This window comes from Silurus meridionalis, chromosome 10 (genome assembly GCF_014805685.1).
Source record: "Silurus meridionalis isolate SWU-2019-XX chromosome 10, ASM1480568v1, whole genome shotgun sequence".
NCBI classification, from domain to species: Eukaryota; Metazoa; Chordata; class Actinopteri; order Siluriformes; family Siluridae; genus Silurus; species Silurus meridionalis.
The window spans coordinates 7197061-7223860 of record NC_060893.1 but is presented as its reverse complement, the minus strand read 5'-3'; the positions used below and the strand labels follow the sequence as shown (position 1 = coordinate 7223860).

The following is a 26800-nucleotide window of genomic DNA, read 5'->3' as shown; positions in this document are numbered from 1 at the left end:
TCACTTTGTCAGGCAGGTCCAATTTAAGAGATTTCTTGATTGCGAACAAGTGTGGCAGTAATCAGGCCTGGGTGTGGCTGGAGAAATTGAACTCAGGTGTGATAAACCACAGTTTTAACAGGGGGGGGCAAATATATAATAAAATCCTTCATTTAAAAAATGCATGTTGCACTGTTCTAGTGCACTTGTGTTATCTTTTAGTAATATTTGAATTAGTTTGATGATCTGAAACACTGAAGTGTGACAAACATATATTTCCAGGTAACCGCTAAACCCATACTCATCCATCGGATTGCCAGACTGTGAAGCGTGATTCATCACTCCTGAGAACACACCTCCACTTCTCTAGAGTGCAGTGGCAGCATGCTTTACACCACTGCATTTAATGCTTTGCATTGTACTTGGTGATGTAGGGCATTAAATGCTGTTAATGCTCGATGGGTCAGGACTGTTTTTCCAGCAAAAGGGGGACAAACACAATATTAGGCAGGTGGTCATAATGTTATGTCTGATCGTTGTATATAAACATATAAATGTGAGTGTGCGTATGTGTTTATATGTGTGTGTTTGGAAAACCCACTGGCCTCTGCGACATTTAGTAACCTTAAGGGTTTGTCTGGGTTCAAATTCACTCTTCCTTTCACCAATGGGAGAGAACCACTTTGAGTTTTGTTGCCCCGTCTCCCACGGCCTTAATGATATTCACAATAATGACTTTTGACCTATTAACTTATTGATTTTGTCCTTCTTTTCACTGGCCTTGTGTTACGACGAGGGTGCAGAAACCTCCAAACACCTCAAATAGTTGTCATAAGTATTTCAGCCGAGTTGCTTATATTGATGATGGGCTAATATTCATACATTCACCTTTTTGCTATTGGATGCTATTAAAGGAATTCATATTTTCAGTATTACATGTACATCACACACTCTCAGTAAATATTAAACGGTGATATTCACTTTCAAAACCGGGTTCATTGTATTAACAACATGTAGCCAGCATTGATTTTACTGAGGGTACTGTTCAAGCCCTCAGCTGTGAGGGAGGAGTAGGTGGAGCAACGATTTATTCTAATCAATAGCTGATTTATCTGTGTACATACACTACTGGGCAAAAATAAACAAATAAATAAGTCCACAATGCTACGTTTCTAAAGGCTTCTATGATTTACTGGTCAGGAAATGAGCAAGAATTAAACTAATAAATAAAGTATAACACAGCTCTTCTCTTTCTTTCTTTGTCTTGTGAAAAATCTACAGAGGTTCAATGTTTTCCCATTCAATGTTTGATTCCAAACAGTTGATGAGAATTTTAAACATTTGCACACAAATATGAGTTGAATTTCACCTCAACTGTGTGAATTGTTATGATTTTACATTTGTGTACAGGAAGATTATATAAGTGAATTTCCCGATTTCTAGCTTTTACCCAAACAATTCACTAAAGCAAAAGTAAATGGGCAAACAGTGACACAGTTGCTCTCCGGAGTGCGTTTATTTCATTTTTGCTCATTTTATGACTAATAATTTATTTTCTTACAAAAAAAGTGGTCTAACCATCACAATTTGGCCCTTGTCAAACTCACTCAGATCATTAAAATTCTTGCCCATTTTTCCTGCTATTAACACATCAACTTTGAGGACAAAATGTTCACTTGCTCTCTAATTTATCTCACCCACTAACAGATGCCATGATGAAGAGATAATCAGTGTTATTTACCTCACCAGTCTAATGTTATAATGTCATAATGTTATGGCTGGTCAGTGTATATTTTTGGCCTTGATTATTTTTCTTCCCAGGAGTGTAAATGATTAACAGTTATATGGTACATCTATAGTACCATATAAATACTTTTCTAACAGTTTATCTCAGATACTATTCAACGTCAGGGTAGTAAGATCGCCGAAATATTGCGAGCTCTGAGCTATTTTGTTATGAACTGTGAGTTTTAAATTACCTGGCAGATTATTGAAACACCCCAGTTGTGGATAACTGATAAACCACATAAAGCATACTTTAAGATATAGGCATAGATGTTTTAGAGTCACGTGAATAAAAGAAAACAGGATATCAGAGTGTTTATGAAAATATGGGTCTTCCTGTCATCAGGGTAGTTTGTCTGGTGAGGCTTAGGGATCACACACTCAACAGACGTGCAACAAATTACTTAGTGTGACAAAATATTAATTATATTTTGTTCAATTACAGTTCATTTTATGTGAATTCATTATTTAATTATATGTAAATTAAAGATTTTGGACACTGTATGTAATGTATAAAAGGGACTGTGGTTCCTGTAGTTGACCCAATGTCAGTGTAACAGTATTGGAAAGATTTAGTCATGTGACATTCAAAAAGTTATATAACCAATGTAGAGAGAAAAAAACATCACCAAATAATTTAACCTACAATGTATTCAAAAGTAATAAGATATGATCAAAGTGTGTTATCTGTTCACTCTATCACCATGTATTGTGTACATGGGAGTCTGATGAGGGTTGATCCTGATAATACTCAGCTGATTTAACAGCTGTCCTTTTGTCCATATCCTCAATAGGGAAAGGGGTGTGTGTGTGTGTGTGTGTGTGTGTGTGTGTGTGGCTGGGGAGGGTCTGTCAGTACCACTCGTTGGATCAATATGACTGTTTATTGAGCAGCTAATGTGTGCCCATCAATATCTCTGCATAATGACCCAAAGTTCAATGTTTGTAGGCAGCTGACTATAGAGTGGGGCCTCAGAGCAACTCATGTGTAGCAGCCTTATGCAAAATACATATATTGGCTATATGTCTGACTTTCTGTTCAACTATCTGTCTAACTATTTAGTGTAAATTATATACGATACATTTTTCCCACTTGTATGTTGTCGACTATTTAACAATGAAAATACTAGAGAGCTGAGACAGAAAATGAAATGTATCATTGTTTTGGGGAACAGTAAAAAAAAGACTCTTACCAGCAAGTGTGTAAGATTTGGTAAGAGTGCAAATAAAAAGTGACTGTATTGTAATTGATTTATTTTTTATTTTCTAATTTACCTATTAAATGCTCAGGTCAAATTTAACAGAATATACAGTATATGTAAATACACTATATGGACCAAAGTTTGTGGACACCTGAACATAAGATTGGTGTGTGCTTCCTGAACATCTCATTCCACATTTTGTTCCTATTTGCTGTTATAAAAACCTTCACTCTTCTGAGATGTTTCACTAGATTTTGAAGTGTTGTTGTGGAGACTTGTGCTCATTCAGAAACAAGGACAATAGTTAGGTAAGGTACTTATGTAAGTGAGGTGAGGAGGCCTGGGGTGCAGTCAGCATTTGAATACATCACACATTTCTTCAACTGGTTTTAGGTCAGCACTCTATAGCAGGCCAACCAAGATCTTCCACTCCAACCCATATAAAACATATTTTCATGAAGCTTGGTTTTGTGCACAGGAGCATTGTCATGCTGGAACAGGTTTCGGTTTCCTAGTTCAAGTGAAGAAAAAAATGTATGCTACCACATCCAAAGACATCCTATACAATTGAATACCTTAAACATTGTGTTAACAGTTTGGGGATGAACCACATATGATTGGGAAAGTCAGGTGTCCCAATACTTTTGTCAATATAGTGTGTATACAGTATATATATGTTACAGCAAATGCACCAATTGTAAATGTGTTTCTTTCTAAAAGTCTTCTATTTTAAAATGAGAAAAACAGAACAAAATAACTAATAACATAACTAGGGATGTCATTTTAGATACATTTTTATTATTTGAAACTGACAAATGGATCTTCTTCTTCTTCTTTTTTTCTTTTTTTGGCTCCTTTTAGTCAGCGGGTCATCCGTCTCCATACTACTCTCTCCTCTACATCTGCTTCTTTTAAACCAACTACCTGCATGTCTTTCCTCACCACATCCATAAACCTCCTCTTTGAAATTCCTCTTTTCCTCCTCCCTGGTGGCTCCATCCTCAGCATTCTCCTACCGATATACCGCATGTCCCTCCTTTGCACATGTCCAAACCATCTCAGTCTACTCCCTCTAATAAACTTGTTTCTTGTTTCTAATCCTGTCCATCGTCTACTAATGAAAATCTCAGCATCTTCAGCTCTGCTACCTCCAGCTCCACCTCTTGTCTTTTATTCAGTGCCACTGTCTCTAAACCAAACAACATCACAGGTCTTACCACAGTCCTGTAAACTTTCCCTTTCACTCTTGCAGATACCCTACTATCACAAATCACTCCTGTCACTCTTTTTCACCCACTCCACCCTGCCTGCAGTCTTTTCTTCACTTCTATAACACACTCTCCATTACTTTGCATTGTTGATCCCAAGTACCTAAACTCCTCCACCTTCACCACCTCTCCTCTCTGCAACTGCACCACTCCACTGCCCTCCCTCTCATTCACACAGATGTACTCTGTCTTACTCAAGCATGTACCTTTACCTCTCCAGGCTCTTTTCCACCTGCTCCCTACTCTCTCCACAAATCACGATATCATCCGCAGACATTATTAACCTGTCACCACTGCAAACAGGAACGGGATTAGAGCTGATCCTTCACTTCACTGCTGTCACACTGTCCTCATACATGTCCTGCACCACCCTCACATACTTCACTGACACACCTGACTTCCAATTAGGAATACCACAATACCACAACTCCTGTTTCTGCACCCTGTCATACGCTTTCTCTAGATCCACAAACACACAATGCAACTCCTTCTGCTTCTCTATACTTCTCTATATAACATTCTCAAAGCAAATGTTGCATCTTTAGTGCTTTTCCTTGGCATGAAACCATTATGTGCTCACAGATGGCCACACGTCTCTGTAGACGTCTTCTCCCTTTCCTTCTCCTACTTCGGCCCACAGTAACCCAATTTCGACTGGTACCCTGTTGGCTAACGATACCTGTGGCGATTGTTGGTAACCCGAGCCTCGACTGATCCGGTATGAATTTCTCTTTCGTGATCCGCATATTTGATATGGCACATGTTCTACACCGGATGCCCTTCCTAACGCAACCCTACCCATTTATCCGGGCTTGGGACCGACACTAAGAGTGCACTGGCTTGTGCAACCCTAATGGTTTGGTTGAAACTGATAAAGGAATGTCTGTGCAAAATCCTATGATGAACCTTGTCATTCATTTTAATGAATGTTCTTCTTTCACAACAGTTGTTCAGGTTTTCCCAAACGGATTGATTGTGTTACTTAGTGTCAATAAGACTGAAATTAAGTCTACATATATGTTTTATGCAGCAGCAGGCTATTTTCTGGCCTCATTCGTGGAGGTGAAGCTGTGGGGTATGGAGGTGGTGTTTTTTTTTTCCTTTTTTTTCCTTTTTTTTTTCCTTTTTTATTATTATCATTTCTATCATCATTATTATCATTCCTATTTATTCAATGCTACAAGAACAGATGTATTACATATGTACATTACCATATTACTATTAGCTGCCAGAGGGAAAAATAAAAAATAAAAGAGAAAAGAACAGAAGAAAACTACATCATTTTTGGTGCTTTTAGAGAAGTTACTTGTTTTTGGTTTGCGGCAATAGATTTATGTATATATAATTTAAAGTCATTTACAAAATGGTAAAACATTGGTTTACATTGAGCCCACTATAAAATAAAATGTAAATGTTGTATAAAAACACATCAAATATACAGATTTCTATCATACCCTCCATTTTTTTTAAATAGATATTTTTCTATAAATAGTTGATAGATATGTGATGAATTGTGACTTTCTAAACCTATTTCATTCAGTTTTTGCAATTTGTACCAGTTTTTCATGAAATTGTGCTTATTATTTTCATAATAACTATCATTTCTTTTGATTAAACAAAGTCATATTTTAGTCAAAACATGATTTCTCATGTCACATTTTATCAATAAAACTGTTTCGTTCAGTTTTTTCACTTTTTAACAGTTTTTAATTAAATTATGCTTATGAATATGAAAGCTCATGTTTTCATAATAACTATCATATTTTGATGAAAAAATATCATGTCATATTTTAGGTCTCTGTATAAAACCCACATCAAATATACACATTTCTATCATACCCTCCATTTTTTCCCTTCCAAATTCATATTGAGTAAATATAGTGAAATAACAAATGCAATATAGTTTCTTTTTCTTGACCACAATATTCACAGTTATATGAAATATTATGCTAAATGGAGATGGTTTTATTTTATCTATTTATTTTTGTATTAAATGCCAAAAGAACAAGAGGTATTACATAAACATGGCACTAACTTCCAGAGAAAAGGAAACAAAAAGAAAAAAGAAAATTACATAATTCCAATGCTTTCAGAGCATTACATGATTTCAGTGCTTTTTGTTTTTTGTCAAGAGATTTACATACAATATGAAGTCATTAATAAAAGGGGAAAGGTTTGGTCTACATTGAGCCCACTTTTTCCTATGAATATGGAATTTTCCTAATAAAAATTAACAAATGTATAATATGTTGTTGTTCACAATTAAAATAATAATAAAGCAGCACATCAAATATACATATTTCTATTCCACATTCCAATAAAGGGAGGTGATGTTGAGGTCTGAGGTGAGTGACGTAATCACGTATTTACGTAAGGAGGGAGGGTGCGAGCACGCCGAGCAGAGGAGAAAGTCGCAGTGATAAGGTTTCTCATTAGAGAAGCGGGCTTGCGGACGTGTGTCTTCATTGAGCGCTTCTCCTCTCGACACAGGGAGAATGCCACGGAAATTACAATAAATGGAGCTCGTTGGGCAGAAAAAACGTCAGCTGGCGTTGGTTTTGTGTTATGTTTTATCGCTTCCAGGTAAGACCAACATCAAAGTCATGTTTAAATGGGTTTAGTCCCGAATGTCTTAAGTTGCGCTTGATCTTGGGCTGAGGCTTCAACAAGTGAAGATGAAAGCCAGTGATAGACATGCTCCAATGTTAATGTGTAAATAAGAAAATAAGAATTCTGTCTGTCTGTCTGTCTGTCTGTCTGTCTGTCTGTCTGTCTATCTATCTATCTATCTATCTATCTATCTATCTATCTATCTATCTATCTAATCTCTGTATAATCCCTTAGTGTTGTCTGATAAGCTTGTATCAGTTAGAAAGAAAGGACATAACATTTCTAGTTGTTGCAGAACTTATTATTATGCTTTGCACTTATTTGCTTATAATATCAAATGATGATCTTTTCAAAACTCATAACCTTTTCAGAACTCATAACCTCCTGCCCTCTATCTCTTTCGCAGTTGTTGTCTGTTTCAGTGAGCTCTCTTTTGTGACCGAACCCGGTGACAAGAGGTATCTCAAAACGATCATGTATTGATGGACTGCTTGGCCCAAGGAGAACCACCGCTAGACATCCGATGGCAGAAAAATGGGGCTAGACTTCTAGAAAGTGACCATGTTCATTTCTTGCCCAACGGATCTCTGCTTCTGTCATCTGTAAGCAGAGGAGTAGAACAATCAGACGAAGGATTTTATCAGTGCCTTGCTCACAACAAATACGGAGCCATCCTAAGCCAAAGAGCTCACCTTACAATCACAAGTAAGTATGGGACTGAAGGTACGGTCACGGTAGTCAAGTCCGTATAAGCCTTTTAGTGCATGCGTGTTATCTGTAATGTATACTGACCTGAAAGTGTGTGGATATATTGCTTTCTAAACAAACTACAAGTTGACTACAAGTTGTTCAGTTAGATTTATGAGTACTTTGGTTTTTCAGTTTAAAGGGCTGTAACATTTTATGAAATCAGTTAAAAGGGCACTTAAGCCTGGGTGGACAGTCAATCAGGAGCATCATAAAGGTTTCAGGTACTTAGGAAAGAATGAGGAAGAGAAATCACCTTCTTTCCATTACACATACCCTGAAGCTGCACACGTTTGCAATGTTGTATTAGGTTTCGCGCGGCCTGCCCCTCACATGCTGTTGTTTTCTGCTTGGCTAAACGTAGGAATCTCTTAAAGGCCATTCTTGCTGGCCTTCTTTGTCCCTGTGGCCACCTCAATCCCCCAAAAGAAAAGAACACTGCGTTGAGACCATTTGTTTGACCACAGACCTGTGGACTGAGGACAGCTGTCCCTATTCAGCTAGACCAGTGATGACGTCAAATAGACGGACCTCAATTCTTAAAACTGTTGGGAATATAGCACATAAACCAAATTATATTGATCCAAATGAATTTGAGGACACTGAATGAGCATAGACATGGCATCATTTCATACTTATTATGATTATGTGTATGACTACAGTATATATTTAACGCTCTGTGTGTGTGTGTGTGTGTGTGTGTGTGTGTGTGTGTGTGTGTGTGTGTGTGTGTTTATTATCAGCTCCTATAATGAGGCCTTCCATAATTAAAAGTTAAGGTCATTATAGGTCCTTTATATGTGCTTTTATGAAAAACTATCCTCAGCATCTGAGGGGTTAAAAACTTTGTGCGGCCAAGGCCAGCTCATGTTGGGGCAGTTTTTGGGGGTTGGGGCAGGCTATTAGTTGGCTTTATTCGCAGCCTGTGTGAGGGCCCATGGGAGAGGCTTATAGGTCAGGAAGGTTGTGGGACTGGCTTTGTCCTACTCCAGGGTGATAGTCAATGCCCTGGCCTGCTGCCTGGATCTAACCTGATTGATGCCTTGCTGCTCCTTACAAAGTCAGGCTTTTATTGGTTTGGCCAGTTAGTTTACTTTGTTACTCTTGCCTTTTGAGGAGGTGTTTTAGTCAGTTAAAAATGTCCAAAATTCTGGTTTTCATTCAGTTTGTCAGGAAGTGTGTTTGGTTTAGTGTTTATCTATTTATTTATTTACAAAAATGTCTTGCTTTCCTGGCCTAGCTCATGAGTCTACCATAACGATTAGCCCATTAACATCCTATAAATGAGCTCATTTACATGCTGAAACTTTTAGACCAGTGTAGCAAGTGACCACTCAAGTTAATTACTAACAGGGCCATACTGGGGGTTAAAATTAAAATATTGGTAGCTATAGTGTAATGTTGTGCTTCTTTATTAATAACCATGATTTACTTATTATAACGTGCCTGCTCATGATCTTTGTTTTGCAAACCAAGGATCCTATTTATGTATCAGAGTGTTAACAGTTTTGCACAACATTTCCAAAGTGCAGGCCATTTAAATATTCTGAATAGGGGGTCTCCCAGTCCAGGCCGAAATTGAATGGACAGACGGACTCTGGTGACCCCTGACCTTTGATAGAAAACCTTTGTGCTGTTTGACCTAGGCATTGATCGTTACTTTATGACCTAGCTGACCTCAGGACTGGTCAGCTACACACGTGCACAGAAGTCTGCTTAAAAAGTGGATGGGATTTTTTTTATATAAGGCCTGTGTTGATTATGGGGAAGAGGATGTTTTTTTATTTATTCAGGTTTATTGCTTTTTCACACAATGAAGCAATAAATTTGTAATCTTCTGAAATGTTTATAAGCTGATGCATTCTTCACTTTAATTACAACAGCTGTGTAACTAAGCTAGCTGATCCTGAGCGAGGAGAAAATTTCTTTTTTTTTTGATGAGCGCTCTTATGTTCATAGAATAACAAAAAATGATACCCCAAAGCATCCACAGATCAGAGAAATCTAATGAAGAAGGTTACATAAGAAGATGGTGCTCTGCAGGGTATTGACTCGCTGAACCAGGCACAGGTCAAGTTAAGAAGCAAAGCAAAGTCAAGTTGATTTCTTAGTGTGATAGCACATACAGAGTGGAGCATTGGGTGATTTGAATTATAGCTCCTTAGCTATAATTAAGCAGCACATGTAAACAAAGGCAGATTTAATTCCCTGTTGTCTTCCGCCGTAATTTACAAGGGTGGATTTTTACATTCGGAGATGAACAACCATTGATTTCCTTTAACATACTTTCCTTGTAGTGGGAGAGGCAGAGGGAAGAGAGGGGAAGGCAAGAGGTGGTGCTGGTGTTGGGGGGGTGGATTGAGCGGTTGGTGTTGGGGGTGAAGTTTAGGAAAACAATGGCAGATTATGATTGGTTCTCAAGGCACAATACTATAGGGAAGTAAATTGTATATACTTTGGAGTAGTCAGTGTGCTGCTTGTATAGCAGTACTGATTTACTGTCCTCTATAAATAACTCAACATACAGCCATTAATGTCTAAATACCTGGCACTCAATGTAAGTACACCCTAAGTGAACATGTCAAAACTGTGTCCAAAGTGTCTTGTGTGAGCACCATTGTTCTCCAGCACTGCCTTAATCCTCCATGGTATTCACCATGTCACTTTGTGACATCATGGAGCTGCTAGATGTTAGACACATGGTGCGTCACTTTTTGCTTGAGGATGCCCCACTGGTGCTCAATAGGGTTCAGGTCTGGAGACATACTAGGCCACTCTATCACCTTCACGTTCAGGTTCCTCAGCAAGGCAGGTGTCATCTTGACTGTGTGTTTGGGCTTGTTATTATGTCGGGGAACTGCCATTCGGCCCAGTTTCTGAAGGAAGGACATTAAGTTCTGCTTTAGAATGTCATATTACATGTTGGAATCAATGCAAACCAAGTTGCAGCGTGTGGCGTATGGTCTGAGCGCCTACAAGCAAACCTTCCAATTCTGCAACCTCTAAAGCAATGCTGCAGCACTCGTGCATCTGTTTTCTGAAGCCAGTTTCTGCACCTGACGCACAGCACGAGGATTCAACTTCTTTGATGGACCTTTGCGAGGCCTGTTTCGAGTGGAACCCTTCTTGGAAAACCTCTGTATGATCCTGGCCACTGTACTGTAACTAAGTTTCACGGTGAAACCGATCTTCTTATAACCGAGGCCATCTTTGTGGCGAGCAACAATTCTAGTTCCCAAATTCTCTGTGTTCTTTACCATGAGGTGCCATGTTGAACATCCAGTGGTCAGTATGAGAGAATTGTACTTAAAAGCACCAAATTTAAACTGCTCTAATACAAGATACACAAATTTTTATGGTCCTGTCAAGCAGACAAAAACATGAACATGATGAATAGGACATGTGGCTTTGCACGGTTAAACGACGTACAGCTGTTATCATTTAGGGTGTACTCACTGTTGTTGCCAGCTATTTTGACAATAATGGCTGTAAGCTGATAATGCTGTATGGGTGTATCTGTCTGTCTGTCTGTCTGTCTGTCTGTCTGTCTGTCTGTCTATCTCTATCTATCTCTATATCTATCTAAATAATTTTTCATTTACATGACCTGCATCTTTAGTACTTTACTGTTTAAACTATTTAAGTTTTTAAATCCTTGTTATTATAGGCGCAGAATTCCCCCTATGAATAGCATGATTAATTTCAGTCCATGACTGTGAGTGACTAATACAATTATTGATCAATAATGTTCCATGAATCACATCATTCACTGCCATTGGTGCATTGATCTATTGATCGGAGAGGTCACTGTATTGAATACCCGTTTTGATTTATATAAATGTTAATGTAAACGTTAATTTCCTTTTTACTGAAAGTGTTTTAGGTCATACTGTGAGGTAAATGACATTTGTTTGCATTTTGTACATCATTTTGTCTTATATAATTTAAAACCCATAAACACAGAGTCTCTACATTCTTTTATTATAAATGTAGGTGAATAATTCCGACAATACTTGATAATAAGACAATGGGTTAACATTTGTAAGTCACATGTAGTAAATAAGCATGACATCATGTACTGTGTGTATGTTAAAATGTATTACGAAGCTCATTCTCTTTCCTCTGTTTCTTTTTCACAGGAATCTCATCGTTCGTGATTCAGCCCTCTCCTGTTGTAGTTAATGTTGGTTCTGTAGCTAGGTTTGTGTGCAGTATCACTGCCAACCCACCAGCCATAATTACATGGGAATTCAACCAAAAAGCCCTGCCTCTGGAAACCGAGAGGTACTGAGACACCCATACAGTTTTGTAGTTGTTTTATGTGAAGCTCCAGTTTTAATATAGAATGTTTTCATTTAAAACTTGGATTGGATTGCTGATAAACAGCCAACCAGCATTGTGTAATGGGATGGATAAACGGTAATGCCTGTTTATTGGTTAAATTATAAATGTTTTGTTTTTGTATCTCTAGAATCGCTGTGTTGCCAAATGGAGTTTTGCAGATCCATGAGGTAAAATCTGAGGATGCTGGGTTCTACCGATGTGTCGCCACCAACATAGCCGGTCAACTAAAAAGCAAGGGGGCTATGCTTTCTGTCCATCCAGGTGTGTGTGGCAACCTTACTTTGTAATAAATGACAGTCTAAGAAAGACCAACACACCACTGTTTGTTAATGCTCTTGGCATTACAACTGTTTTTTCTTTTTAAGTGCCTGGATCCAGACTGTTCATGAAGCCCCAGATCATTGTAGGACCCCAGAATATCAGTGCCAGCCTACATCAGAGTGTTGTTCTGGAGTGTGTAGCAGATGGCAACCCTCGCCCCCTGGTGTCTTGGAGCAGGGCCGACTCTAAGCCCATAGACGTGTTTGGGGTTAAAGTGATGGGAAATGGGAATCTTATCATCTCCAATGCCAAAACCCATCACACTGGAGTTTACTTGTGCAGAGCAACAACACCACGTACACGCAATTTCACCATTGCTGCAGCAAACCTTACTGTGTTCGGTGAGGAGGTTGTCTACACTAATGTTTTTTGTGCAGACGTTATAGCAGACTGTTATAGGTGTCTCATTCTGAATGCGTCTGAATGTCATTTCACAGTGCCTCCATTAATGGTGGAGAAGCCAGAAAGTCAGACTCGGCCCAGAGCAGGAACGGTTCGCTTTAGCTGTCTGTCAGAGGGTATGCCAACTCCCCGCATCACATGGCTGAAAAATGGGGAAGCCATCCATTCAAATGGCAGGATTAAGATGTATAACAGGTAGGCCTACTGCTTTAAATGGTCTTCCTGGCCACATGATCTGTTCCAATATTATGTGCATTATTTCTGACAAATCTAAAACAGCAGACACCACTTATTGACAGCTACAAATAAAAATGTTTTGTGGTACTTATTATTATTATTATTATTATTATTATAAGTTGTTCGGACCATTTTACAGTGCATATTGCACCTGGGTTAAAAAAAATTATATCTTCTCATTAAGTTCTTCAAATGTCAATAACTCTTCAATTGTACGTATAAGAAAAAACAGGACAATCGACATATTTTCGCTTTTATCTCTTTCAGTAAACTGGTGATCACCCAGATCATTCCCGAGGACGATGCCGTCTACCAGTGCCAGGCTGAGAACTCGCAGGGCTCGGTTCTGTCTACTGCACGACTGATTGTGGTCATGTCAGAGGATCGGCCCAGCGCTCCACAAAACATTCATGCTGAGACCATTTCCAGCTCTGCCATATTACTAGCCTGGAAGAGGCCTCAGTACAATGCAGAGAAAGTCATCGCCTACTCGGTGCACTACATGAAGTCAGAAGGTAAGACTGAAAAGAGGTGGGAGGGTAACGACAGAAAGAGTGAACATGGGTGTGCTATTATTGACTTTTAAGAAATGGTGAAAAGGAGTTCTCACCAAAACATATCTTGTAATAGTCCTGGTAAATGGTTAGGGTTATACAATAAAATTATAGCATTGTCTCAACAGTCTTTACAACTATATAATATTAACTGATGTTTAATTTGAATATGTTGACACATCAATGATTGCATGTTAAAATACAGGTCAATTACATTTGTTTTTGAGTTGTTACTTTGCTAGATTTGCATTAAGTTTAATAAAATGTTGAGTATGTCAATTTTTTTTTAGCTTGGGAGCACATTGGAGTAAATGAGCTTGTCTAGCATTTATTTGATTCATACTTGCTACAGAAATACAGCAATATAAAAATAATTTTTAAATGTAATGTGCAATCATGAAAAGTTAAATAGCATTAGAAGCCTGTCTGGAGCCCAGTTTTACTATATTACTTGTGTGCAGTATCACTTCTTTTAGCATCCATCAGCATTTTAAATACAAGAGGAGAAAGGGGCAGACCAGCCATTGTCCACCCTTAGGCACTCAGCTCCGGTTTCTCTTAAAGGCACAGTTTCCATCTTTGCCTTAGTGTTCTGCTTTGATTTTTCAGTAAGAGTACATCTCCAAATATTTATATTACAGGGGCTATTTAAGAATTATGGAATGGAAGTTATTGCCACCCTCTCACATTTGGTGTAGGATAATGAAAAAATACTGTTAATGTAGGAGTTTGTTTTTACTTGAAGGAAATAAAAATTACATTTCTTGCCTGTAATTTAGGGCACTAGACACAAATTATGTAATTTTTCATCATGATGCTTTATACAGTTTGCTTTCGGAGAAGTTCTGGAGGACAGAATGGGTTGTAATTTAAATAGAATATACCTCTGTTTAGCATTGCAACGGCAGCTATAGCTCTCTTTGTAACAAGTGCTGTTCAAAACATCAGCTACCAATTTATGAAACATTAACAGAAAAATGTGTTTGTGTGTATCCACAGGACTAAACAACGAAGAGTACCAAGCGGTGATTGGAAATGACACCACTAGCCACATTGTGGACGATCTGGAGCCGGCATGTAACTACACGTTTTATATAGTGGCCTACATGCCCATGGGAGCCAGTCGTATGTCTGAGCAAGTCACACAACACACACTGGAGGACGGTAAGTGCAGCACAGTGGGCAGTCGGGTCAAAGTTATGGTTTTTAAGGTTATCATTACAGGACAGGAATGTGTTGATGGTCTGTGTTTTGCAGTGTAGCGATGTGTTTCCTTCAAGAGACCCACAAAAATGTTTCTTTACTCACACATTCAACTGATGAAGTTGTTCCTGAATTGATTTTAGCACTAAAAGTGCTTCCCTTAAACTCACATGAGTAAAAGTACAAAGTATTTGCCTTCCAATTTATTTAAGTATACAAAGTACTATGATTTATTATGGCTATAATGTTCCTATTACCATTTTACTTCAGTATAGAAATCCACATATTCTCTTTGTGTATTTGATGTACTTTTTTGCCCATCAGGGATTTACTATTTTTTCTTCATTATATTTATTTGATCACCTCAGACTCATAAATGCACCTTTCCCCTTCTGTCTCAGTTCCTGTCCGTACCCCTGAGCTAAGCCTTACCAGCCGCAGCCCTACTGATATTTTGGTGTCCTGGCAGTCTCTTCCTGCCAAGATAAGTCGTGGACGTGTCTCTGCCTACCGCCTATCATTCCGTACTGCCGCTGATGAACAGGTGAGCTCGGTAGAGCTGCCTGGGAACTCCACTCACTACCTTTTTCAAGACCTGCAGCCTGACACCATCTACCTGCTGCGCATTGAGGTATCCACTCACGTGGGATGGAGCCAGCCATCAGCCTGGAGCTCTCACCGCACACCCAAAACCTCTAAAGCCACAGGTGAGTGCTATAGATATACAGTCTTTTATTCTTGTTAACAACAACGATTAATTAGATATAAAGATGCTGACTTTTCCAAAAATGTTTTTTTTTTAGAAAAGCATGCAGCTTATAATGCTGGTGCATATGGTACGGTACTGTACTGTACAAAGCAAGTGAAAGAATCTATAAAATTAAGATGCTTTCAAAAATAATAAACATGAAACATTGTTAAATCTGTACCATGAATACAATTAACATGAAAAAACATTGGTGTAAAAGAAGTCCAATATTTATTGTAGGTTTATTGTAGAACATTGACAGGTAGGACTTCCCAAAGATTTTGAAAAACAGTTGTTCTCCCAGAAAAACTAAATGGTTTTTATCTGGAAAGTGGTGCTGTTCTTAATATCTTCCTTTCTTTAGTGAAACTATCTGTAACATGACTTAAAAAATTATTGTTGAGAAATCTGGCCCTTTTTACTCAAGCATTGAAGCATTGGGTTTGTTGCTCAGTGACCTCTGATCTGGTCTGTCAGTGAAGAACTGAAGGCGAACTCAGTCACGGATCATAAAGATAAATGCCCCCAGGCTGTGGATGGTCTTGAAGAAGAATAGGGCTATTTTAGAGGCAGGGGTGAGGACTGGCAACAAAAAAAAACAGGGGACTCATTTATCTTTCTCCATGTTTGGACGGACAGAAGTTGGTTATTTTTGTTAGGTTTGGTGCAGAGCTACAACACATTTGATGCAGATGATCAGCTAAGAATAAACTTAATTTCTTAAATTCAACATGCAGGGAGAACAAAAAAAGGAAGTGATCTGAGAGTGGGTTTTCAATTGGAGAATTCCAGCTTTACAGAATGCTGATTATAGAATTAAATCCAATTAAACATTTCAAGATTACTGTATGATCAAAGTGTGTGATGTAAAAATATTTCTATTAGCTGTTTTATTTTGTCTTTACTACATTTGCTTTGGTCAAATACTGATGTGTTTAAAACTTAATTTAGCACACAAAGAGAGCTGAATGTCACAGATTTTATTCATGATTTGCAAATAATAGTGCTATGCCAGCTTATTTTGTTTTCTTCTAGATTTATACAATCTTCAATTTAATGTGTATAAAATTGTGGCTGTATTATATGACACACTTTTAATATTCTTTGATTGTTATATAAAGGGGATAAATTGGCTGCTTACTATGTTGACCTCTCTCTTCCTGTTCGTATCTGCAGTGCCTTCTGCCCCTAATTTGGAGCTTGAGCCTTTTAACTGCACTTCAATTACCGTACGCTGGCATCCTGCACCCAGTGATACTGTCATCCAAGGTTACAAAATATCCTGGTATCCTGATGGCCAATCAGAAAGCTCAACTATCCAGCTCCACTCTCAGGACTACCAACATACTATTACAGCTCTTGGTGAGTGTTTTAGGTCATGTAGAGACATAATTGATGTCCACTATATCCTTTTACTCAATTGCACTATAGACATAGATGGGATACTACTATTACCATGTTCTATATAATTTCTGTAATTACTAGTTTGGGGGTGATGTGGCCATGCTAACAAAAATTCTGTGACTGGTTTTAGTGCTGGGTGCGTTTATGCTTGTTGTTGTTCGTTATTGTTTGCTTTTTTTTTTTTTTTATAAACCAAAGAGCGCTCTCTTTTTTTTTTTTCTTCTGATCAATACTTGCCATCGGGTCTGTTGCGCATTATACACGCTCCCACTGATCAGGCTGCTTTTGGCTTTGTGTGAGTCACCTACCCCCTCTTAGTGTCAAAGGTTACAGCCCAGATGAGGTGTCTTTCCCCGTTTTCCCATCTTTGTCTCTTGCCCTATCATGGCTGCCCATTGTGTAAGGGTGCTGTGTATAGAAAAAGCCCGTGAGACCTCCCTCCCTCTCCAGCTGGACACTAAGGTTTAAACAATGGCCTGGTGAATGGGTCAGTAATGGACAGATAAAACACGGTAACTGAGAACTTGAAAAAAATTGCTTTAAATTCAAATTTAGTAGTAAGACAGTAATCTCACAGAATAGATTTTTATTGCAAATAAAGGCAGCATTTCTACAAGATATTATTTCTCTACAATATTTTGTAGAGCTCTCCTGTGAACTTTCTTGCCTCCTGTGAGAAATATGTTGTTAGAAGTTTTAATTCGCCATTGCCTTCATTCCTTTTAAACAGTATTTGCATGAATTGTTGCAAAAGACACCCTGATGTTCAAGTTCAAGTTTATTTCTATAGCACTTTTTACAATGTACATTGTCTCAAAGCAGTGTTTCAGAACGTAAGAATTATTCATGGGCATGAACACCATCCTAAATTGGTGTTCATGCCCATGAACATGAAGTTTCTTCTCAAGTTGACCTCAAGACCTAAGGTCCTAAACCCTGCATCCTAGGAGATGGGCTATCCCAGCAGCTGAAATGTGACCTATGACCTTTCACGTCTGTCCCGAAAGTCACTCTGACCTATTTCATAGAAATGCTGAGGAAAACGCTTCCCTAGGATCTTCACCAAATAGATTTTTTGTATTTATTTATTTTTGCTTGTTGTGAAATGAATGAACAGAGTTAAATTAGGCAGATCTATTAAAACAACATACAACAAATATATTAGTTACAGAAACCCTGCAGGAATTGAGGAACAGTCCCTTTTGTAATCACTAATGTATCAGTTCTGAATGTATTGATACTCTAAATAAAGTACATGGGAACCACTTGAACAATATTATGATTTTATTATTGTATAATTGTTGGCAGTTATGATGGATGCAAATTTGTAAACAAAAGAAAAGAAATTGTTGTGGTCCTTTAGGCTTCTATTAAAACAAGTGGTCTGGATTGTGTTCTTATTTTTTTATAGTTTTTTGGTCTTGTCTTTAATGTATAAATTACAGTCAGTCCTGTGGTCATTCCAGTTAAAAAAATTAATGCATAGAAATGCTTAATGATATAAGCAGCTAAATCTACAGACTAGCCTCATCCTCTTGTGCCTGTATTTTGCATTGTTCGACATTTCTAAGGTGCTAGCATTGACCACAGCACTGCTGAATGCGATTCATTGTCACATTGACTAATGAATTGTTGTGAGAGAGTGGACATGAACAAAAGAGCAGAGTTTGCCTCTGTAGGACTAACACAATGACTTTCAACCTAATATAAAGATTGATTTTGCTGGACTAAAGCTTTTTCTGAAATATTCTATAAGGGAAATGATAAATATCATATTCTCATGATGAGAATCATAGCTCCAGTGTCCTTGGTTTGATCCTAAACTCAGGATGACCGTGTGAATGAGATTACACGGACTGTGATTAATCAGTCGCGTGATTCTCAGTATTTCTGAGATCCGTCATGAACCTGGTTAAGACAGAATGGTTTTCGAAGATAAATAAATGTTGAGAATCTTCTGATGTTTTGTATTATGCTTGTTACCTACAGATCCAAGGAGAAAATATCACGTGAAGCTTCTGGCCTTCAGTGCGCATGGTGACGGCTATCAAGCACATCAGATTGTTAGCACAACTGGCTGTCCTTGTAAGTTTACCTGAATAATAAGTATTGTTTATCATCTTAAATACTCAATCGGATCAGAACATTAAGAATATATTATAAAATAGTTTCTACTATTTGTCATTTTTGCGAAAAACTTGCTTTTGAGTTGCTTATCAAAGTGTCTTCTTAAATTGTTCTTCACAGCTGCTCCAAACAGAAGGTTGGCTACGCTACCTGCCCCAGACCACGTTCATGGCCAGACCAACAGCTCAACATCTGTCAGCCTCAGCTGGGGCCGACCTGCCTTTAGTTCTGGAAAACCAGTCATCTATTCTGTTCGCTTTGGCCCTGTTGCTCCGTACAATGCTTCAGCTGTACGCTATCTTCAAACGTGAGTCTATGAGTTACTTAAAATATACAGTTAAAATACAAAGCTGCAAAAATTTCATGTGGTTGCTTCTCACAATATATCTCTCCTGTGTGAAAGATAAAGATCATGATAACAATATCCAAATTTTAAAAAATGTGTTTCTTTGTTTGATTAGGAATGAACAGACAGTAATGGTTGAGGGCCTGAGATCAAATACGCGGTATGAGTTTTCTGTACGGTTGCACACGGATCACATGTCCAGTCCCTGGAGCTCTCCCATATATCTAAGAACTTTTCTGGAAGGTGAATAAATGGAATTTATTTATTTATTTATTTATTTATTTATTTATTTTTTATGAACTTTATTGTAAATGCCTCTTTATGGCCCTGGTGTATTTCAGCTCCATCGTCTCCTCCACTGGGGGTCAGAGTAACTCTGATAGAAGGAGACACAGCATTGGTGTCATGGAGGGAGCCAGAACAGCCCAACCTGATTGTGAGCCACTACACCATTCTTTATGCCCCACAGAGAGCATGGTTAGCAGGAGAATGGCATGTCCTACAGAGAGAAGGTATGCACAAGACAAACTTAATTGCATGTATTATCCTACCCTGGGGGGGTGTCCAGATTTTTTTCATTAGGTTAGACCATGTTAAAATCCCAGAAGGCCTGGTTACTGAAATATTTCTAATAAATTACACAAAATACAAAATATTTGCAATATGGAAAATGGGAAATGTATTGCTATGACTAAAGCAAAAGTATGCTTGTTTCCAGTTTACTTTTTTTGTCTGTAGCCCTGGTTAGATATTTAATACTTAATACATTGCAGCCATGCATATATAGTCAGAGGTTTAACATTTAGCCACCTTTGTTAATACGGACTTCTCCCACAATCCGGTAAAGCAAAAAATGGCAGTATGTTGGCCTGCAGGCCCCCATTCACATTAAGGGAAAAGAAGCTACATGCTAGTAAACATCTGTCTGCAGGCTGCATTCAGCCCTGGAGCCAGACATTAGTACAAACATCAACAGTAATACAGACATATATCTTAACTACATTTTTCCACTGTTTTAGGACAACATTTTGTTTATGCTAGTTTGACGAATCATGTTATACTTTCCAGGAAGCAATACTATGGCTCTGTTAGAAAAGCTGGAGCCTGGTAATGTGTACCTGGTGAAGATCTCTGCCTCAAACCAAGCAGGTGATGGCCCTTTCTCCATGACTGTTGAACTTTCTGTGCTGAAGGGAAAAACTCACCCAGAAAAAAAACCTCGCCATTCCTACAGCCCGACTAAGACTATAGGTATCAATTGATCTCTTTGTTATTGGAACATTATTACTTACTTATGCTGATGCATTGATTTATTTTTAAGAAATGTAATCTTGAGTAAGATCTGATGTAATTACCTCTTTTCGGTCACTTCATTTTCCAGGTGGTCTCTATCATTTGGATGACAAATCTATGACTGGCATTATGATTGGTGTGTGTATAGCATTGGGCTGCATCATTACCTGCATCTTCATCCTTATTACTAAAAGCAAAACAAGGTATGTGAACTACCTCTCAAATGTTTTAATTGGACTTCAAAATAAAATATAAATTATAAAGTGATAATAATAATAATACAACAAAACATATATTTCAGTAAATAAAATAAAAAAATATTACCGTATTTTTCGGACTATAAGCCGCTACTTTTTTCCCCACGTTTTGAACCCCACGGCTTAAACAACGAAGCGGGTAATTTATTAATTTTTCCTGGGTTTTTCCCGGTTTCACAAACTTCAAGCCAAAAAACTGAGCGACATAACATTAGACCAATAAAATTTCCGAACGGAAACGAGGAAGGAGGAAGACAGTGAAAAATGACTTTCTTGGTCGGCTACTGTTTAGATACAAGCCGTTGTAACGCGTTGAGTCTGGGTGAAGGGAGAGCTCGCTAACTCCAGTTGCAACAGAAATCATATAAGCACAGACAGGTTTCCAAAACTCCTGCTTTTTTATTTTTCTTGGCAACAGCGTTACGGGTTAGTCGAAGAAACTTAGAAATGAGCATCAGAAAATAATAAGGACATATTCCTCGGTCTTGCACACATGCAGTAATACCGGAAAAATGCAGAGGCAGCCAAAATACCGCTATTCTCCTAAAGGAGCCACAAAATATTTCACCCATTACACCGTGTAACAGACACTGTCTTTCGTTTAAGCCTGTGTAAAGTTAATTAGTTTCAATGTAGACACCTGCGGCTTATTTATGTTCAAAATAAAAATCTTTGTAAAATTCAGTGGGTATATATATATATATATATATATATATATATATATATATATATGGGTGCGCTTAATAGTCCGGAAATTACGGTAATACATATTATATAGTATTATATGGATTTATACTAGGGCTGTAAAATTAACACGTTAATAACTTTAATAACGAAAACGAATTTTAACGGCACTCATTTTATTAACGTACGATTAATGCAGCATGCCTTTATGTTAAACCGTTTTTATAAAAAATATAAATAAATAAATATAAAAGGGGCAAAATTAAAACCTTCATCACAAAACACATTTATTCACGACGTCCTTTCTTTACTTAGATATAAAAAAAAATTCAATAAACAAAAATATAATAAATATTAATAAATATATAAATAATTTTGAATCACTAAACATTTGTTTCACTGATGCGCAAAGTCTCAAATGAAGCATCACATCCGGCAATAAAAACGCACGTGTGGAAACAGCAAAAGTTCTATTTGGTGTCCTGATGATTTACTTCATTTAGAACACAGTAATTACTTTAAAAACTTTAACTAGTATATTTTGTTATCAAGCTCTCTGTTGAGTTTGGTTTCACTAATAATAAACATACATTTGCATAAAGCATCCATATTTGTCCATGTTATGTTGATTGGAGTATCAAAAACTTGAAAAGTATTAATGTAAGGTACATTTCTAACAGATAAAAATGGCAGCCCTAATATATTCATATTATAGATAGTTCTTACCTTATACAGATATAACATAAGATAATATATAATATATAATATAATAACAGATAAAAATGGCAGCCCTAATATATTCATATTATAGATAGTTCTTACCTTATACAGATATAACATAAGATAATATATAATATATAATATAATAACAGATGTTTTTAGAATTGCTTGAATTATGTAATAACTTAGAAACAAACTCCTGGATGGTTTAAAAGAGGGTTGAAAGCTTTACCAGTAATACTCTCATTTTGTTTAACACTTTATAATATAAAATAGTAAAGAATTAAGAAAATCCTTCTATGTTGGGGTGGTGTTTTGTTCATTGGTACACAGACTCACTGTGTGCACTTTCTTTTACTCTCAGAAGAAATACTTCATCGTCAAAGATGAATAGACAAATGAGTTCTGAGATTAACGGTGTGCCCCAGCCCAATCACCTGCAGGGAGAGAATGCTGAGGTTTTGATATCGATGATGGAAAATTACTATGTTGACACCAAGGTGAGATCATGAAGTATACAAGGTTTCTCGTGATGCTTGGTTCGTGTTTTTACATGGATGTTGTATAAACATATATATTTTCAGGGTGGATCGAATTTGATGATAAACCGTGAAGGACCGATCGTCAATAGCAGTCAGAACGCAAAAACTAGGAGATGGAACATTTTCAGACGTGCAAAAAAAACCACTCCGAAAAACATCCAGGTAATTACACACTGAAAACTTTGGGTGTGTTATTTAAGGTTTTGGTAACATTAGACTCTTAACATCTTATTCACTGTATCACTTCAAGATTCATTTAACTGCCATTAAGTCAAATATTAGTGAATACGGATAAAGCATGAACTTGAGCATTAAAACACAATGAATAAATGAATACAATGAATGCACAGTTGTATTAATTTTTTTTTTTTTTATTTTTTTTGTGAAAAACCAAAAAAGCAACAAAACCAAGTCCTGCATTAATCAATGTTTAAAAAAAACGTATATTTTAAAAATAAAAATCACCCTAACCAGCATGAGCAGCACCATAATTAACGTTTGTCATATTTGAATATTATGGCAATGTTCAAAACTAATTCAAAAGACCATACAGATATCAACAATTGCCCACACTGATGGGCTACTTTTTTATTTTAAGATAAAAATAGAATAAATATTAGTTTTATTTCTTTAAGGTTCTTTTTACTCCCTCTGATAACATTTCTAGCAGTGTGTTATTGTAAAATTTAGGATTTAGCTAAGTTGGTGAATAATGTTAGTTATTATGTTTATGGCATTTGATAGATTGCCTTATCCAGAGTGATTTACAAAAGGAAAAGCACTTTATATTTGGACACAGCAGTGCCATATTGTCAATGCCAGGATTTGAGTTCATGACCTTCCTATTACTAGTTTGTTACACGAACTACTACTGACCACTCAAGCTATTCATCTGATATATTTATAAAACTCTCACTGTATTGCAGGCAGCGGAGCAAAGATGTTTGTATGAGGTGGGGAAGATGGTGTTACAGTACGAGCAGGAACATGCCGGGACGTCACTTCAACACCCCTCCTTACAGGTCTTCTATTGTCCACTCGGGGAGTCTGAAAGCTCTCAGACCAGCGAGGGCAGCGGAGAAACAGGAGATTCCGGAAACTTCTCTCAGGACGAAGCCGATTCGACCAGCTCCAACATGTGTGATGAGAAAAGGAACAGCTCAGTGAATGTTGAAGTCGCATCAAACATTGTGGTACAAATCTGTCCACGCGTTTCCTCGTGAATCTGTGTCGCTTTTTTACTTACCTCACCGAATCCCAGCTGCCTTCTCTCAAGCACAGTACACAGACAGCAGTGCAGGTGAAACAGCTTTGCACATCCTCCAGCTCAGGTTATGCTGCTCATTCAGGGAACAGAGCTTTATGTGCCAAAGATCAGAATTGTTCTTAATCATACCACAAAAAAAGTCCAAATACATTTTTACCAACTCCCTAACGTGGTGCACGTCAGCTCAAAGACACAAGCACAGCCTCAAACCTTATTGATGCCTTGAAAACTCGGATCTGTTTAAGAAGCCTTCGGAGAACTTCAGAGAGGATTGGAGCTTTCTGTGGGATTGAATTATATCTAACAAATGTACTTCCTACTATCTTTGTCTTCTTCTGTTTGTTTAGAAGAAAACATACCTCACCAAATGATGAATGTGTTTAGGCTATAGAATGTTTTCATTGTTCTTTGCTGTCTACCTCAGTTGGAACACTTCTGCCTATCGGGTTTCAGTGTTCTGTTATATTTTCCTTTTTTCTATGAAACAGGTTATGGTACCTCAGGCTTTTACATCATTTTAAGTTGAGTAAAACTGACCGATGTACAGGGACGTCCTCACGGACCAACTGCCAGAAGATCCCACTACCTTTTTTTTTTTTACTTTTTTACCCAGTATTTATATTGCTTACATAATTCTTTTCACTACTACCTCAATTTAACAGAATTTTTTTTTTTACAATAATTTGCCATGTTGTTTATGAAGTGTTGGACTTCTAATTTTTATTAATGGATCATATGTGTGGTTCGTTTGTTATGTGGTACTTTATTTAAGATATTGAAAGCTTTAATATTTTGTTCAATTTACTGTATACGTTGCAATGTTGAGATCGGTTTGCAATTCATTTGTAAATGTATGTTGTTGTTTTTTTTGTTTTGTTTTTTTCTGTGGCAGCTTTTAGGTTCAGTATGCTTTGGTAATACTTATTTTCTTTATTTCTTGGTGATAATTAAGAAATAACCAAAAATGCGATGCATATAGGTTTTGTGTGCATCAGACCGTAATAGCTTTAAAACCCAGTGGCCTTGTGCTGTAGGGTCATTTTGCAATATATGATTTTATATATCCAAAGAATGAATGAGTGAGTGCAGGAAAGTTGTAGAATAATGCCAAATATACTGTTACTGCTAAAGATATATATAATTATATTTGTGTATATTGTAAGTGCCACAAAGAAAACACGTTGATTTTCTCCTATCCAAAAGGTTAGCTTTAGCGTTTATCTGTTAGGTAAGCGCAGTTCTTTTCATGACCTTACTTTTGTGGGTTTGTAGATGACCAGCAGTGGTTACAGATGCTACTATCCAAAGAGTTGCTTACTTCTTTCATTGGGTTGGATGCAAACATGCCGAAAAACCTTGTGATCATACGCCTTCATTGTGTCTAAGAATCTAAGACTGTATGAAAGATGAACGAAATTGTAATGGGGTACCAATCAAAAGTTGAAACGCACCTACTCATGATGTCTGCTTTACACTTTTCACTGTACAGCAGCTTCATGAAGAGCCGCTTGAGAAGCTTTTCCAAGAGTCTGGAAGATATTTTGGCAAATTTCAGCCAAATGCTTTTATGATAATAAATATCGAGGTGTCTGGGTGTCCAAACTTTTGACTGGTACTGTCTATATGACGTGTGGTCAATTCAGTATTGTTTATATTTGGTAACATTTTATTTCATAGACTGGTACAGTGTTTTAATCAAACAGTTTGGAGACTACCCTTTTGAGGGAAGTGCAACAAAATCACTTTTATACATTTTTAAAAGACAAATAATCTATACCAAAGAGTGTTCTGGTCATCCTAGTATACTGATTAGTGCTTAATATACTCATTATGAAATTGCACCTTGTTTTGACCACTGCATCAAATCTGTTAGAAAGTCCACTTCAGACAAATCTTTGCTATATTTAGCATGCCAATGGAAATCTCTCTAAAGGTGATTATGATGCTGAATGGATAAACTTGACAGGAAACACGAGGGGTGGTTCACTATTTTGCTTCATTTGGATTAGTATTTTATATGTTCTTGTTTGAATAGTTGTAAATTATTTGTATTGGCCTACAGATCGACAAGGAAATACTGTTCCATGACATTTTTACTTCTTTTAATTTGTTCTATCCAAACACAGTGATTTTTTTTATTTTATTTATTACAGATACAAAGCATATCATTTCTTTAATTTGAACAGTTGTGGTCATCGGTTTTAAATGCAGAGTTTTGTCTGTATAGAATGAACTAGTTTTATGTTTTTGTGTTTTACTTCCCTCAAAGTGTTCCCAGCAACCAAACAATATTAAAGTGATATGCTGCTTTACCATTTTTTATACATGTCAAAAGTGGTCAAAACAATGCATTTTAATAAATATATTTCTGACAAATTAATGTGGATGTATTCTGTCTTTTTTAAAGTTATAAAAAATGTTAAAGTGAAATATCTATCTATCTATCTATCTATCTACCTATCTATCTATTTAGAAACAGAGAGAGACAGTATTTTATATGCTGGAACAAAAAAAAACACACTAATCAGTTTTATTAATTAAAATTCAATTTAATTATATTTAGTTTTATTCATTATAATGGACATTTACAGATATAGGTGTAGGTTATACAATTTACATTTATAAGTTCTGTGCATATAAACCCAGCCATTAGGGTTGCACAAGCCAGTGCACTCTTAGCGCCGGTCCCAAGCCAGGATAAATGGGGAGGGTTGCGTTAGGAAGGGCATCCAGTGTGAAACATGTGCCAAATCAAATATG

General features: G+C 37.1%; 1 protein-coding gene across 1 annotated transcript; it reads left to right on the top strand.

Moving 5' to 3' along the window:
• The first annotated feature begins 6564 nt into the window (after positions 1 to 6564).
• prtgb (protogenin homolog b (Gallus gallus)) lies at positions 6565 to 26420 on the top strand. The gene is made up of 19 exons (XM_046858551.1): positions 6565 to 6817; positions 7251 to 7549; positions 11731 to 11875; positions 12063 to 12196; positions 12301 to 12597; positions 12694 to 12853; positions 13163 to 13410; positions 14449 to 14613; positions 15054 to 15359; positions 16577 to 16762; positions 18794 to 18889; positions 19052 to 19238; positions 19393 to 19520; positions 19619 to 19789; positions 20346 to 20528; positions 20659 to 20773; positions 22596 to 22731; positions 22816 to 22935; positions 23700 to 26420. Exons 2-19 carry the CDS (start codon positions 7327 to 7329, stop codon positions 23994 to 23996), a joined length of 3297 nt encoding a protein of 1098 aa, XP_046714507.1. The 5' UTR covers positions 6565 to 6817; positions 7251 to 7326; the 3' UTR covers positions 23997 to 26420.
• The last annotated feature ends 380 nt before the right edge of the window (positions 26421 to 26800 follow it).